We start from the raw sequence: 16,941 nt of genomic DNA on the forward strand, positions 1-16,941 counted from the left end.
TTGTGACAAACATGCACCTGCCTGTGTCTCTGGGCAGCACCTGGGACATCTGTGGCCTTAGGTTGATCTCCTTGAGGTTGATGGAGTGAGCCCGGAGGTTATTGAGCAGCTGACAGAGCAGGACCCTATCGCAGAGGGTCTGTGGCAGGTCAAACACCTGCGCCGAGTCCCAGGTCACCCAGTGGCTGGCTGACAGCACCCCACAGTGGATGAGCCACTGCGTGCACTGCCACCACAGCTCCATGTTCAACGGTGCTGCCGAGATTATCCCACCCGCACGGCAGAGCCTGGCAAGCTACCCATGGCATATTCATTATGTCAAAAACAGTAGCAACGATGGTCCTCATTCCCCTGACCCTGTAAGAGCCCCCAATACGTCATCGAACTACACTAGCATGCAACAGAGATGAATGGAGACGTTACTGGTGTCCGCTCAAGCAAATCGGTGAACAACGGGATGACAGTGATACCGTGATACAATGATATGTTGTGAATTTATTTATTGCAAAAAATGTTAACGCTAAAAAATAGAATGAAATCAAGATAATCCATAATACCCAAAATGATTTGGCTATGTATATGTTATATATTATATACATGTAGCTATGTATGCATATACTTTTTGTAAACATTAATACTTGGTTCACATTACGTTGAGAATGCTTTACTTGTAAATAATTATACAATTTTTATAGCCATATAATATTTCATCAGTTTGTTATGTTAAATAAGAAATTGCCTAGCAATAAACCTTGAGCTCTTTTCCATTTCAACTAGCATATAAACTTCTCAGTGAACTTGAATAAATTAAGCAAAACCCAGCTTACTCTAGTGGATAAGCATATAAAAACAGAATTGGATGTTTAAGTAACATGCATGACTAAACAGCAAGAGAATGCCCTGACAATGTTAATATCATTTAATTCCATGGTATTCTTCAGTCTTAGTTATTCCTCAGACTTCTGAGGTAAGAATATTGTTCTTAATTTGTAAATAGAGAAGTTTAGTTCAGAGAGATGAAAGTCACTTGACTTAAACTGTATACACCGAGCAGCCCCAGCCCAAGTTCCTACCAATGACTGCAGTGCCCCAGGCAAGCTGAAGAACTGCTTACTCCGGCTACTCCCACCTTTAAAATAGGATGTCAGTATCCTAAATAGTCCTTACAAAAGAAAACCTGTTTATGCGCATTCATTTTATATAGTGGGTATAAAAATAATGAAGAAACCCCTGACAGGTAGCACTGTAGCACTGTCATCCCGTTGTTCATTGATTTGCTTGAGCAGGCACCAGTAATGTCTCCATTGTGAGACTTGTTGTTACTATTTTTGGCATATCAAATTCACCACAGGTAGCTTGTCAGGCTCTGCTGTGCTGGCAGGATACTCTCAGTAGCTTGCTGAGCTCTCTGAGAGGGACGGAAGAATCAGGGTCAGCTGCGTGCAAGGCAAATACCCTATCCACTGTGCTATGACTCCAGCCATAGATTAGAATTATGCATCCACTCGCCACTCAACCTCTAAGACTAAATTAACTGTTAGGTCAAAGGTAGACTAGTTTAAATGACTATGTAGCACCATAAATACTTTCTTGTTTTCTTGTAATTCATTGGGAATCTAAAATTTATAGAAAGTGCATAAATAGTACAATAGAAGATTTTAGATGGGAACCCTCTATGCTGTACAAAATGGGCAATTTGGTCAGGGGGAGTGGAAATACATGATTAAAGTCTAGGAGAAAATAAATGGCTAAGCCTTTAGAACCTAAAGACTAGTAAAGATGCAATATTAAAACATTTGTTTCTCTCCCTGAACTGTTCAGGACCAGCGGGTTGGAGTGCATCTAACAAAGTGGATTACTCTTATGATGATTTCCCGGATGTGCCGGAAACCCCCACAGGGGATAGCAGAGCCAGATCTTCACGGATGCAAAGAAGCACCTCAGTATCTGACCACAAAATTAAGTTAGTTTTTAACATTACAGGTAAGGAAAATAGTATTTGCAGAAGCACTGTGTGGAGCTCTTGGTTGAAAATCTGTTCTTCAGTTCTTCCATTTGTAACCTTTCTAAGAAAAGCCCTTGGAACTAAAAGTTAGAGAAAGCGTCACTATCTAGGTCTTTTTAAAATACCTAAATAATTTGTAAAAGAAATTTGTATCCTAGAAGTATCTTATGATTCGACAATAGCACCCTGCTGTACTCAACTTGATGAGTTGAGTTGCCTGATGAATTAAGGCATTTTTTTAAAAGCAAAAATTACCAGGACTGGGGGCTGTGCATTTGCACAGTGGGTTGGGCATTTGCCTTGCACGCGGCCAACTCGAGTTCGATTCCCAGCATCCCATATGGTCCCCTGAGCACCACCAGGAGTAATTCCCGAGTGCAGAGCCAGAAGTGATCCCTGTGCATCACCAGGTGTGACCCAAAAAGGAAAAAAAAATTACCAGGACTCTAGCATATTCTAATAACGAACTCTGAGAGAAAGGTAATGTAGAGGGCCAGAGAGATAGTATACTAGAGGGGTGAAGGTGCTTGCCTCACATGCACCTGATCTGAGTTCACTCCCTGGCACCAGATATGGTGCCCTGAGCACTATCAACAGTGAACCTAAGCCGAGTCAGGAGTGACCTCTGAATACTGCCAGATATGGCCCCCAAACAAATAAAAACTGTTGTAGAATCAGCATAAGAGAACATGACTAAGACAGGGGGTTTTTTGGGGTTTTTTTTGGGGGGGTGGGCGCAGAGAGACAGTGAGTAGGGCACTTGCTTTGTACGTGGACAACCTGGGTTTGATCCCTGGCACCCCATATGGTCCCCTGTGCCCGCCAGGAGTGGTCCTGAGTGAACCAGGAGTTAGCCCTGAACAGTGGTCGGGTGTGCCCCTCCCCACAAAAAAAGAAAGAAAAAAATCATTTTAATTTCTTTATATTTGTTGCTCAGTAAGTAGAAACTGGATTTCAGTTTAATCCTCCTCACAGATTTTATATATAGCATCTCTTTCTGTTTTCATCAAAAGTAATCCCTGAATGATTTCATGAAATGCTGTGAGTGTGTGTGTGTTATGTTTTATTTTGTTGTTTTTTATCTCAGCTAGTGTGCCATTACCTGATGAAAGAAATGATACCGTTGAATTCGAAAATCAGCGACGACTCATTAAGACATTGGAAACGATCACAAATCGACTGAAAAGAACCCTTAATAATGAGCCTATGAATTCCATCCAGCTTGCCTCTGAAACACTGGTTGCTGATAGTAATTCCATAGAAACAGGAAAGGCTTATCTCTTCTGCAGACCAGGCTCCATGCTGAGAGGGCGCATGTGTGGTAAGATTTTTCCTTGTAATCCAAAATAGTTGGTGCATGTTGGGTCAAATGAGATGAGTAAAGCAGTTTTGCCAGTCTAAAGGTATATTGTGATGAAACATAGTTTTACTATTGCTATGTGGTTCTTACTATTTTGTCTCAAGTGTTTAACCACCTTGATCAGGACAAATAAACTATTTCTGATGAATTCAACGTTTAGTTTTATTATAGATCTTTAAACTTCATAGCTTTCAGCAGCTATTGCAATAATATTAGCATATACCTTTTGATTATTTCTATTTTCAGTCTTAGTCATCATCATCATCATCCCATTGATCGTCGAATTTCTCGAGCAGTCTCAGTAACGTCTTCATTCGTCTTAGCCCTGAGATTTTTAGAAGCCTCTCTTTACTCTTCCTTTCCAATGGTGCTGCATTGGAGGCTCTTTCAGGGTCAGGGAAATGAGACCCATCATTGTTACTGGTTTTGGCATATGAATACGCCATGGGGAGTTTGCGAGGCTCTCCCGTGCAGCCTTAGTACCATGTGTAAGTCTGTTTAGAAGCTCTGTCTGGTGCCATTAACTTTAAGCAGATTTTTCTAGAGGAGAAAACTAAAAGCACAGAGACTCAGAACTTACTTAGACCTACCCAGTAAGTTGTGGTGTTGAGATTTCCGCTCAGGCAGCCAATACCAAACGCACATGGCAAGAAATTAACTACAGTATACAGTTAAGTGGGCAGGAACTCTGAGAGTTTCCTGCCCACATGGGACAGCCTTGCAAGCTTCCCATGTTGTATTCATATGCAAAATCCAGTAATAAGCTGGATCTCATTCCCCTGACCCTGAAGAGCCCCCAGTGCAACATCGTTAGGAGGGCCGAGTCGAGATGGACTGCTAAGATCTCAGGGAAAGGACGAAATGAGATGTTACTGAGCCTGCCTGAGAAATCGGTGATTAACGGGAATTTCGTGATTCGTGATACAGTTAAGTAATATATAATACCTTGTTCACCCGGCATGTCTAACGTAAGTTCTAACACTTTTATCAACCCCAAAGACCATCCTATCCTCATTAAACGGTCATGCCACACTATTCTTCTGCCACTCTTTAATTTTGTATTTTGGGTTTTTTGTTTGTTTGTTTGTTTGTTTGGGACCATACCTGGTGGTACTCAGGGGTTAGTCCTGGTTTTATACTCAGTTATCACTTCTGGCAGGACTCGGTACCCTTTGGGATGCCAGAGATGGAATCCTGGTTGGCCACATGCAATGCAAGAGCTTTACCCACTGTAGTACCTCTCCAGCCCCTGACCCCCTTTTTTTAAAATTTAATTTCTATGAGACACAGTTAACAAAGCTTTCATGATTTGGTTCCAGTCGTACAATGATCAAACACCCATCTCTTCACCCATGTACATGTCCTCAGTATCCCCCCACCGAGTATGTCCCCGGTATCCCCCCAATCCCGACCAGTACCATATGTCTCCCACCCCAGCGCTGCTGGATGGGTCTTATTAAAAAAATTTTTTTAAATTGATGAAATGGTCATTCTGATGTTGTTCTTATCTTCTCCTTGTCTTGTGGGTACAAATCAGAAATGACCTTGACCAGCATCTCACTTTTCTCACTGTGATATTCAGGTTAGTCGTGCCAGTGTGCCCTAAAACAGTAGCTGTCATCAGTCTGTCCCTTGCACACAATGATGCTGGTCCCCAGGTAAAACAAGGTTGAGAACCACCGTTCTATGCCAATGGTCCTCAGCCTGCTCTCTGCAGACCGTTGCATGGTGTCCATTCACAGGCACAGGCATAAAAGTATTAAAGACCACGAAAGTTTCACTTGTGAAATGCACAGTGAGTCCCAGAACTAATGCAAACAGTCCTTTGAGTTCAGGGCCTTGGAATCTGCATTTTAGTAAGTTCCCAAGTGAGGTATGCATACTTTAACCCTCCTAGAACAACTTCGCCCTTTCAGCTTTTTTCTCTATAGGGACACTGCCTTGGGAGCAGCCTTTCCAGTGGCTTTACTGTTCTTCAGTTTCAAGATTTCTGAGCTACTTTCCGCCCACCAGATAGCCGATCGGCTCTTGAAGGAGATAAGTCCTGTTGCCTTGAGCTTTTGCATGCGAGGACTTGGGCCTGTGTTCAGTTGGCAACACATCCTGCAAACAGAAACAAAGTCTCCCTAGCTCACCTCCTTGAGGCACAACCTCTTGTTGGCCTGGTCTTGTTTCTGGAAATAATGGTTATTTATGTTGGAAAGTTTCTTAAGGAAAAGCACTTAGAGGAACAGCTAAGGAAATGCTCTTAAATCTCAACAGCTTCCAGTTAGCCCATGTGACCACTGCTCTGTCCTCTTCTTCCAGCAGCCTTTCTCGGCTAGCTACGTGTTTCCCACGGTGATCTCACGGGTCCTGGGATAAGTCCCACATCAAAGCCCCTAACCCTAACCCTAGGCCTGCTCAACAATTATTTATAGTCCCCCCCAAAAAGAAAAGAAAATGAATCAATATTAGTTTCTAGAAATGGATTTCTGGAGTAAACCTTGTAAGTAAATCTCTAGCAATACAATTTAACCCAGGGGGGGAAAAATGATACAAAGTCCTGCTTTATTTATGCCCATGCCTGAGGGGGAAAAAAGAACCTGAGTTTGGAATATTACTGTCATGTATTATATTGGTTTTTTTTCCTTCCCTTTTTCAGTCAATTGCCCTTTGGGAACCTATTATTCTGTGGAGTATTCTGTTTGCGAAAGCTGCTACATGGGATACTATCAAGACGAAGAAGGACAACTTGAGTGCAAAGCCTGTCCGCCAGGGACTCACACAGAATACCTCCATTCTAGAAGCATCTCGGAATGCAAAGGTCAGGGCTTGGGCACATGTTTTTTAAAAAGTCAGACTTTTGTTTCCACTTACAAAATCTAAATGGCAAATGGGAGGAAATAAGAGTATTCCCCAAAGCAAATAAGCTCTTTTGTTTTTCCTGCTTATATCTAGAAAATATTGTCTGAGTGTTCCCTCCATTTAAAGAAATCCACTTTTCTTTCCTGTTGGCAACATTCCATTTCTCTCTCCATGTCAGATACATCGGTGAGCTGGTCTTTTTATTGATTCTCACATTAGTTGAAGAAAATTACTTTTATGACATCTGCCCGTGATTAGATTTCTTTAATATGGTGGAATAAACTCTCTGTTTACATGGGCAGGAATCACTCGTGTGTGTGTGTGTGTGTGTGTGTGTGTGTGTGTATACACTAAATTTTTCAATATTTGCATTTCTATTATTTGGGGGAGAAGGAAGTGGAGGAGGATTGAGCCATACCTGGTGATGCTCAGGAGTTACTCCTGGCTTCTTCACTCAAGAATTAATCCTTGGGGCTGGAGTGATAGCACAGCGGGTAGGGCATTTGTCTTGCATGCGACCGACCCAAGTTCTAATCCCAGCATCCCATATGGTCCCCTAAGCACCGCCAAAAGTAATTCCTGAGTGCATGAGCCAGGAATGACCCCTGTGCATTGCCGGGTGTGACCCAAAATGCAAAAAAAAAAAAATTTTAATCCTGGTCATGCTTTAAGGGAGCATTGGTATGCTAGGAATCAAACTTGGGTCAGCCATACTCTCCCTTTGGCCCCAACATTGATATTCCTGATGAATATTTCCCATGGAAATCTTTCTTTCATATGAAAGTTATAGTAAGACACAATGGAAAGGAAGGAATTCTAAAACTGTCCCTTCTTACTGTTGTCGCAAATGCAGACGTGAGTGCCTCATGATCAAAATGCATGGTAGCCAGACTAAGAAGTACTTGATGCCCATGCTAAATGAGGGGAAGGGAGAGCACTGACAGTGAGATGTCTCAGGAAGCCCAGGGTAGAAGGAAAGGACAGCACCCTGGGAATGGGCCATTCTAGCCCAGTCAGGCTCCACTACACACCTCTGACCAATGGCTGTTCCAGAGTTGCTTAGAATCTCTGCGGGCCTGATGCTAATGCTACTTTTTAACTTTCCACTCCTCAAACGGGTCTAGCGACAGGGGTTCTGCAGGTAGGGGTGGGCCAGAAGACCAGCTCTTACTTAGAGCAATAGAGGAACAGCTGTAGCCAAATTTGGGTTTTGTCACTCAAGAGAAGACGTTTCTCAGTGTTCAGCCTGTTCTTCTGAGAGTTCCTTTCTGAGATGCATGTTTCCAACTTCATTGGAAGCCACTTACTGACACTTTCGATGCAGCCCAGGCTGTGTGAGGTAATAGTAGTAACTGGACAAGAGTCTGAAATGGTATACAGAGGACCCTTGAGAGTGACTGAATATGTATGCCTGCAGTTCTTTGTCCCACATTCTGTCCGAACCAAATTCAAATGAGAGAAACCCTAGCAAACACCATGGCGTTTGTCCCGATTTGTATCATTGTTGCTCACCACGTTCTATTTTCCTTTTCAGCTTGGTGTAAACAAGGCACCTACTCATCCACGGGGTTTGAGACTTGTGAATCCTGTCCACTGAACACTTACCAGCCAACAACTGGCTCCAAGACCTGCCTCGCCTGCCCACAAAACAGTTCGACTGTGAAGAGAGGAGCTGTGGACATTTCTGCTTGTGGAGGTTAACAAAGCCTTTATTTTTTAATTTTTTTTATTTTTGGTTTTTGGGTCACACCTGGTGATGCACAGGGGCTACTCCTGGCTCAGGAATTACTCCTGGAAGTGCTCAGGGGACCATATGGGATGCTGGGATTTGAACCCGGGTCGGCCGCGTGCAAGGCAAATGCCCCACACGCTATGCTATCGCTCCAGTCCCTTACAAAGCCTTTAAATGTTGCTTGTTCTCTCTGCATGAAGGAATGGAGAATTACTGCAAAATTATTGATTCTCTTTGGAAAGAATGTAAAGAACTCTCTAGAAAGAAAGTTTCCTTTAACTCAGTCAGTCAGTACTTAAATATAAACACCCACAACATAAATGCTCTGGTAGCCAGACTAAGAAGTACGAGACTTCATCTCCGACAGCAATTAACATGTAGTTTCCTGAGGTAGAGATGCATCTAAACTAGGAACATACTTTCTTCATTTATAAAATTAGATTATCCCTAATGTTCCTTGAATTTATACAAATACATTCTGTTTTTGACATTTCCTCCCCTGCAATTTGAAAATTCCCTACAATTTGAATTCCCTACTACAATTTGAAGATTTTCATGAGGGATTATCTGCTGTTATTGTAGTATATTGAATCAGCATCACATGAGAGTCATTAATGAATCACTTTTTTAAAAAAAATTACTGAATCCCAATCTCTACCTCCCAGACATTCTTATTAACTTGTGTGAACATGGGTTGCACTTTTTATTTTTGTTGGTCTGTTTTGTTGGTTGTTTTTTGGGGTGTGTGTGTGTGTGTGTGTGTGTGTTTTCAAGATCCCCTAATTAATTCTAAAGTAACAAAAAAAAATTAACAATCACTATTTTTGCTCTTTAGATGTTAGCATGGAGGGCTTGTTAAAACAGAAATTTCTGGGCACCACCCTCAGAGTATTTAAAGTTCAGTAGGTCTAGTATGGTGCCTGATAATTTGCATTTTTAGGTACTTTTTTAAGTAAGACTGAGAACCATAAGTGAACACCTTGGGTTAAGGAGAAATAACCAGAATTGGGTTTGAATTTTCAAATTTTTCTAACTCACATGCCCACCATGTAGTTTTCTATCACTGTCAAAACTGAAAAACATAAACCAAAATAAAGGACCAAAACTTAGAATGACAGTGAAATCAGGGCTGACAATAAAGTCATGACACCACAGGAAACTCCAAAACCGTGAAAATACTTTGCCAGGCTAGCATAACTGGATTGAATATAAAGTAATGGCCCTATTTCTGCTACCTCACTGGAAACATAACAATCAGACATGGCTGAGAGATGACATTTAAATGAGTATTATGATCCTGTTTTCTATGCTCTTAGCTAAAAATCCTCTTCATTTTCTATGTCTAAAGCAATCCAAACATTTAAAAAAATGTTTCCCCTATGAAATAATGTTTTCATAATATTTACCTGTTGGTTTCCATACGGAAAAACACTAATCCCACGTGAAATAATGATTTATAATATTTACCTGTTGGTTTCCCATTTCTCTGAAAACATATGCACACAAACTTAGCATCCTTGTGGAGACTGAGCACCCTAGAAAATTGCCGTTTAGGATATTTTTGGATCTTGTGGGAGGGGATATGCAGTATTGCTTCACAGGAGATGTACTCCTCCAAGTTAAATGCCAGAAAATGGAAAAGCTATCATGAACTATATGCCATCACAGTAGGTGTAAGCCCATCAAACCAGAAGAACCAGGAGACTAGTGTTCACCAGCCTAATATTTTATTTAATAAGTGAGAAAAAGAGGGCCAGGGCAAAAATACAGCCTTGCACGTGGCCCACCCGGATTTGATCTCCCAACATTCCATATGGTCCCCTGAGCATCACCAGGAGTAATTTCTGAGTGCAGAGCCAGGAATAACTCCTGATCATCGCCAGGTGTGACCCAAAAAGCCAAAAAAGAAAAAAGAATTTAACTAGGCCTTAATTGAAGCAGCTATATCTGTTGTATCGTACCAGCTTTGGACTATTTTGTTTAATTAAAAGTCTAATAAGGCTTCAAATTATGGTTGAAATCAGTTTACTAAAGACTTCCATTTTATCAGTAGCATTGTAGCACTGTTGTCCCGTTGCTCATCAATTTGCTCGAGCGGACACCAGTAACGTCTCCATGGTGAGACTTGTTCTTACTGTTTTTGCATTTGGAATACACCATGGGTAGCTTGCCAGGCTCTGCCGTGCGGGAGGGACACTCTCGGTAGCTTGCCGGGCTATCTGAGAGGGACAAAGTAATCAAACTGGGTTGCCCGCGTGCAAGGCAAACACTCTACCCACTGTGCTGTCACTCCAGTCCACAGACTAATTTTGGAAGGAAGTCTACAGCAAAAAAAATATTTCTGGCCTCCTCTTGCCCTCTCTCTAACCACAAAAGCAACTATCATTTTTTTAATGAAACAAGTTTATAGTTGACAATTTTCTCCTTTAGCTTTCCAAATAAGCCTTAAGGTTTGTTGAACACCAAAATATGGCACGTAAGCAATTATAATTCCCAGAAATTTCCTAAACTTTTGGTAATTGCCTCATCTCATTTTTAATATTCCTATCATGAGTTTAACCACACTCTCCATGTCAGAAGTGAACCTTGAGAATAACAGACTCAACACTTTCCCCTGTGGTGCTGGATAAACACTATTTTACTTTAAATGTGTATGAATCTAAAATAATTCTCTTTTTTCTCAATTTTTATCATTTTATTTCTTATTTTGCTTTCATTTCTTTTATTTCTGTAGTGATTTGTTTTTGTGAACATATGCATCTTTTTCATTTTATTCTAAATACATTTAAAAAAATTTGTATGCTAAACTTAAAACATGCTTCAGTATATGTATTATATTTAAAAATACAGGACAAAGGGATAGAACAGTGCAAGTGCTTGCCTTACATACAACTAACCCTGGTTCAGTGTCTGACACCACACCATAGGTGTGGCAAAAAAAATAAATTTAAGTATACTACCATTTTAAGTACTATTTTATGCCATATACATTTAATATTTTATCATTTCTTAGGACACTAAATATTGTTGAGTCTGTGATTATTACAAATCCAAAAATCTGGATTTTTTTTAACTTAATTTTTATCTGAAGGTTAAGTCTCACCAATGACTTTTCTTAAATGAGGGTGTTATTTACATGTGATTTATGCAAATATTTAAAATATACTTAAGTGTATTTATGTAGATATTTACATATGAAAATATATGTGAATATATTTATGTGCGTATTTACATATTACATAGGAGAAGGAAAGATTATTTTTGGAACAGAATGACAAAATTCCTTGCCATGACACTCCAGGATAAAGTTAAAAGGAGACTCAGAATGAGACTTTGGCTTCTTGACTTTGTCTTTGAAAAAGGTCATTTAAAGGCAGGATTTGTTTAGCTCCAGGGATGCATGTATTGTCCCCAACACAATCAGGGAGAAGACACTGGGATTACATTTCCCCCTCAATGTTTCTAGTTTTAATTCTATTTTAATGCCCCCTTGGCAAACTTCGATTTGTTTTCTCTCTTTCACCAGTAGAAGAAACAGAAAGGTGAAAAGGATTTTATCTTTTATTTTCTTTTTGTTTTGTTTCTATTTTCTCTTTTGGTTTTTTTTTTTTTTTTTTGCAGGGGGCAGGGGGACCTGGCAGTGCTTCTGCCTAATTCCTGGCTCTGCACTCAGGGATCACTTCTGGCAGGGCTCAGGGGACCATATGGACTGCCAGGTATCAAAACTCAGGCCCACTGCAGATGAGTCAAGTTCCCTATTTGCTGTACTATTTCTCCAGTCCCACTATTTTCCTTTTTTGAGATTCTCTCCTTAGTTGTTGACAGAGTCTAAGGTTTAGCTATCATTAGGCATTCTCTATCCCCTTGCTTTATTTCTTTATACTTTACAGATATGCAATATTACCCATTGTCTTTCCCCAACTTATTTCACTTAACATGGCAGTACCCAGATCCATTCTAAATGTAAATGCACTTACCTGTTGATTTCAAATCTTGTAACTCATTTTGCAGTGAACATATATGTTGTTGAAATTAGTTGCATTTGTCTTTTCAAATTAGACTTTTGTATTCTTGGGGCAGATACCAAGGAATTTCTGAATCACTTGGTAGTTCTATTTTCAATTTTGTAAGGAGTGTCCATATTGTTTTCCATGGAGATTTAAACTAGTTTACAATCCCACCAACAGTGAGTGGTATTTCTTTCCCACCCCATCCTTGCCAGCACTGGTTATTTCCAGTCTTTTTGATGTAGGTTATTCTCACTGATGTGAAGCATTTATTCATGTGATTCTTATTTGCCTTTCCCTGATACTCATTGATGATGAACATCATTTCACATGCCTCTTGGCCATCTGATATTTTCTTTGGAGAAGTTTAGCACTTCTCCCATTTTATGATGGGGCTGTTTGCTTTTGTTGTTGTTGTTAACCTTTGTGAGTATTTTATATATCTTGGATATTAGCCCTTTGTCAGATGGATGGTGTACAAATATTTTCTCCCATTCAATAAGGTGTTTGTTGATTTTAATCATTGTTTCATTTGCATTTAAGTTTGATGTACTCCCATTTACTTATTTTCTCTTTCATTTTTCTTAGCAGTAGGGTTAAATTACTGTGAACATTCCTAAAATTAATACCATGAGGAGTTTGACCAATGTTTTCTTAATGTATTTTATGATTTGGGTTTCACATATCTTTAATCCATTATGAATTTCATTTGGGCATAGGGTGAGATAGTAATCCAATTTTATTTTGCATGTGGCTAAACATTTTTCCCAACATTATTTATTAATGAAGCTCTCCTCCTTCCACTTTGTCCTCTGTTCCTTTTTCATAACTTAACCATCCATATATCTAAAGATTTACTTCTGGTCTCTCAGTTTTTGGCTCTAAAACCAGACTCTTCGGCCAAAATTCAAACTGAAAATTCCTCTTCTCCCTTTTATCTTACTTCTTTGGAGGATGGGAAAGCATAAGTGAGACACACCAGCAATGTTCAAGGTCTATTCCTACCTCTTCACTTGGTGGTCACTCCCAGCTGTGCCCAGGAGAACTTACAGTGCCAGGGATTAAACCCAGGGTTCTTGTATACAAACCCTCTACTCCAGGATCTTGGTTTATCTCCCTGGCACAATTCCTTTCTATTTTATTAATAATAGCCTACCAGGAACTGCACATGTACTTGAGTGTGTAAGGCTGTATTATGTACTAGATAGTGCCACTATCTTCTATGTTTATACATCTGTTAAATATTTATATTTATATTTACAGTAGATATTTATATATCTTGATCTAATGCAATAATATACTTAATGTTGATCTACATTCCTGAAAACTGGATATATAACTCCTCCTGTATTTATGGTACTAACTTACCCTTTGGAATGTAATATAATTTTTATATGAACATTTACCTTATATTTTCTGTTTCAAAAAAGACAAAGTGGGGCTGGAGCAATAGCACAGCGTGTAGGGCATTTGCCTTGCACCTGGCTGACCCAAGTTTGATTCCCAGCATCCTATATGGTCCCCCGAGCACCGCCAGGATAATTCCTGAGTGCATGAGCCAGGAATAACCCCTGTGCATCGCCGGGTGTGACTCAAAAAGCAAAAAAAAAAAAAAAAGACAAAGTGTAAGTATCACAAGGTGTTCATTATTTCAAGAAGCCACTGTCTCGGGGCTGGAGCGATAGCACAGCGCATAGGGTGTTTGCCTTGCACGCAGCCGACCCGGGTTCTAATCCCAGCATCCCATATGGTCCTCTGAGCACCGCCAGGGGTAATTCCTGAATGAAGAGCCAGGAGTAACCCCTGTGCATCGCTGGGTATGACCCAAAAACCAAAAAAAAAAAAAAAAGAAGCCACTATCTTGATGATTTTTAATCCTAAGATTATATTAATATGTTATATATTTATACAAAAATCAGTAAAATTTTTATACTTTTTTTAGGCATAGTTTTCTTTTCTCTTTGGGTCATACCCGGAGACCCACAGGGTTTACTCCTGGCTCTGCACTCAGGAATCACCCCTGGCAGTGCTCAGGGGACTATATGGGATGCTGGGAGTCGAACCTGGGTCTGCCAGATGCAAGGCAAACACCCTACCCACTGTGCTATTGCTCCAGCCCCTCAGGCATAGTCTTTTTTAGAATAATACAGATGAAAGATATATATTAAGCACACTTAACTGATTTTATCAAGGGAGTGTTGGGTTTTCTTTGGTTTTGGTTTTCACTAGTATTATCACATTGCATTTTACAGTAGAATTTATTATTTTAGTTTCCCATAACATAAATATTGTCTCAAATAGAATTTTTATACCTTTAAGCAGTGGAAAATTGATGCTTTCCATTTTAACTACTTATTTGGAAGGTACTTTTTCCCAAGAAGGCAATCTTTTTTAGAAGCCTGAGATTCAGAAAGTTCCATTTTAGAGCCTGGGAGAGAGGTCAAGTGGTGAAGCACATGCCTAGCCAGTGAGAGGCCCGAGTGTCCATCCACCGCCCCAACATCTCTCACTCAACACTGCTGAGTGTGGCCCTCATCGTCACAAGCATAGCTAGAAACAGAGGGGAGAGGAAATTAATTCTAAACTCAGAATCCTGCATAGAATTTTAAGCAAATTGACTTATTCTTAGTAAAACAAATATATTTATAGAGTTTTTCTTTGGAGAGAAGGGAAGGAGGGAAGTAGCACACAAGGATACCCATCAGTGCCTAGGGTTTCTCCTGACTTTGTGCTCAGGGGTAATATCTGCTGGTTCTTAGCGAATCATATATAATGTTGGCTACTGGACCCAAGTTGCTTGCATGAAGCATGGCAAAGTCTTTCTTCTTGGGTTTTTTGTTTTTCATGTCGTCTTTTTGTTTTTAATACCTGGTGGTACGCAGGTCTTACTCCTGGCTTTGTCCCTGGGATCACTCCAGAGGTGTCCAGAAATGTGTCCTTATGTTTATTGTCAAACCAGAATAATGAGATGCATTACTGAGACTGCTAATTAATTCCGTCATTTAAATTTTGTTATCAAGAATCCAATCCCAAAGGATGATAGTCTGCTTCAAACTACTCTTCCAAAGTCTGCATACAAGTCATAACAATTAATTAGTTTTCTTGGTTCATGAAGGTTTTAAGGCGTCCCTTAGTGAGTTCACACAGAGAAAGAACACTGTCCGCTGGAACTAATAGGTGGTCTACAACCTAAAATCCTGATCCAAAGATTTAGCCATGGGCAGTCTACCCCACTGTCCCTCTGACAAGTGCAACCACAATTTGGTGAAGAAAGTGCAGACTCGTGTTATGTTATATTTGAGGCTGTTTACTTATTTATTTCATTTCCTGGTAAATATTGTTAAGTGAGAGTGGGGCTGGAGCAATAGCACAGCAGGTAGGGCATTTGCCTTGCACACGGCCGACCCGGGTTCGATTACCAACATCCCATATGGTCCCCTGAGCACCGCCAGGAGTAATTCCTGAGTGCAGAGCCAGGAATAACCCCTGTGCATCGCCGGGTGTGACCCAAAAAGCCAAAAAAAAATTGTTAAGAGAATTCCAGATTTAGTTAAATGGCAATATTAAACTGGGTGTTTTTTTACTAAAAGCACCTCTAACACAAAATAGCATTAAAGAGCTTAAAATTAAAAGTAGTACACCACCCACTGTAGGGTAATTTCTGGTAATCGTAAAGAAAAGTAGCTTTATCAAAATTTATGCAAATTTAAATAACAAATTTCATTTTCGCCTTTAAGTGTAAAAATCTGAATAATTGTTTTCTACTGATATGGTTATAAGAACAACTTCATACACGACTAGTAGAATTGTAAATTGGTACTTTTAAAATGCTTTGGCATTGTAAGTGGCTTTAAAGTGATCTTATCTGGGGTCAGAGTGATAGTACAGCTGGTAGTAATATAGTGATAGTACTGCTTTCCTTACATGCTGTCTATCTGGGTTCGATCCCCATCATCCTATATGGTTACCTGAGCACCACCAGAAGTGATTCGTGAGTGCAGAGTCAAGAGTAATCCCTGAGCACCACTGAGTGTGTCCCAAAAAACAAATATACATATATATACAATATATAGCATATATGTGGTGTGTGTGTGTATCATTAGATTTTATTTTTCATCTACTCATATTTATTTCTCGTCCCATGGAACTGGAACTTTCATACAAAGGTTTATGTAGAAAATTTCATGTCAGCATTATTTATAATAACTAAGAATTAGGGATAAGAAAAATGACTAATAGTGGAAGACATGTTAGACAATTATAGTCTGTAAATCATATGTAATATTTTTTCATTTATTAAAAGCTGTTGTTTGGGGGGGGAGGACAGAGTAATAATATAGTGGGTAGTGCACTGCCTTTCATGTGGTCTACCTAGGTTCAATTCTCAGCACCCTTATAGAGTCCCCTGAACCTGCCAGGAGTGATTCCTGAGCACAGAGCCAGCAGTCAACCCTGAGCGTCACCCATCCAAAAGCAAAAACATGGAACAACAACAAAAGTACCTATTACTGGGGCTGGACAGAGAGCAGAGCATTTGCTGTTCTTGTGGCTGTAAGGCCAGGACCCTGGATCAAACCCCCAGCACCACGTGAGGTTCCCCAACTACCACCAGGGGTGACTCCTGATCACAGAGCTAGGAATAGCTCTTGAACACCACTGGATGTGGATCCAACTTCCCTCTCCCCACTTATGAGTGAACTTGGTCATGAGCCAAGAGGCCCCTAACCTTGGTTGTCTCTGGCACTGCCCGACCCTAGCAGCATTACATCCTTGGGCCCTAGCATTGAGCTGTCACCATTGGCCAAGTGCCTGTGGGAATGGCCCCCAATACCCTGAGTACCACTTTTGACCTCCCCTCCCTACAAAAAGAAAAAGACAGGAAGGAAACAACAAAGCATTGATCTAGGTGTATGACTGTCAAATATTTGCAAGAGTCACTCAGGTGACAACGCAAGGATGACACATTTCTTTTAAGTGTAGGTGCATCGCT

General features: G+C 40.3%; 1 protein-coding gene across 1 annotated transcript in view; it reads left to right on the forward strand.

Moving 5' to 3' along the window:
- Positions 1–16,941, forward strand: part of SVEP1 (sushi, von Willebrand factor type A, EGF and pentraxin domain containing 1) — a 215,440-nt gene that overhangs the window by 110,415 nt on the left and 88,084 nt on the right. Inside the window, exons 15-18 of the mRNA XM_055140985.1 lie at positions 1,822–1,983; positions 3,093–3,326; positions 6,010–6,171; positions 7,747–7,908. Coding sequence (XP_054996960.1) covers positions 1,822–1,983; positions 3,093–3,326; positions 6,010–6,171; positions 7,747–7,908 — 720 coding nt within the window. The remainder of the gene's footprint in view (positions 1–1,821; positions 1,984–3,092; positions 3,327–6,009; positions 6,172–7,746; positions 7,909–16,941) is intronic.

This window comes from Sorex araneus, chromosome 1, assembly GCF_027595985.1.
Source record: "Sorex araneus isolate mSorAra2 chromosome 1, mSorAra2.pri, whole genome shotgun sequence".
Lineage (NCBI taxonomy): Eukaryota > Metazoa > Chordata > Mammalia > Eulipotyphla > Soricidae > Sorex > Sorex araneus.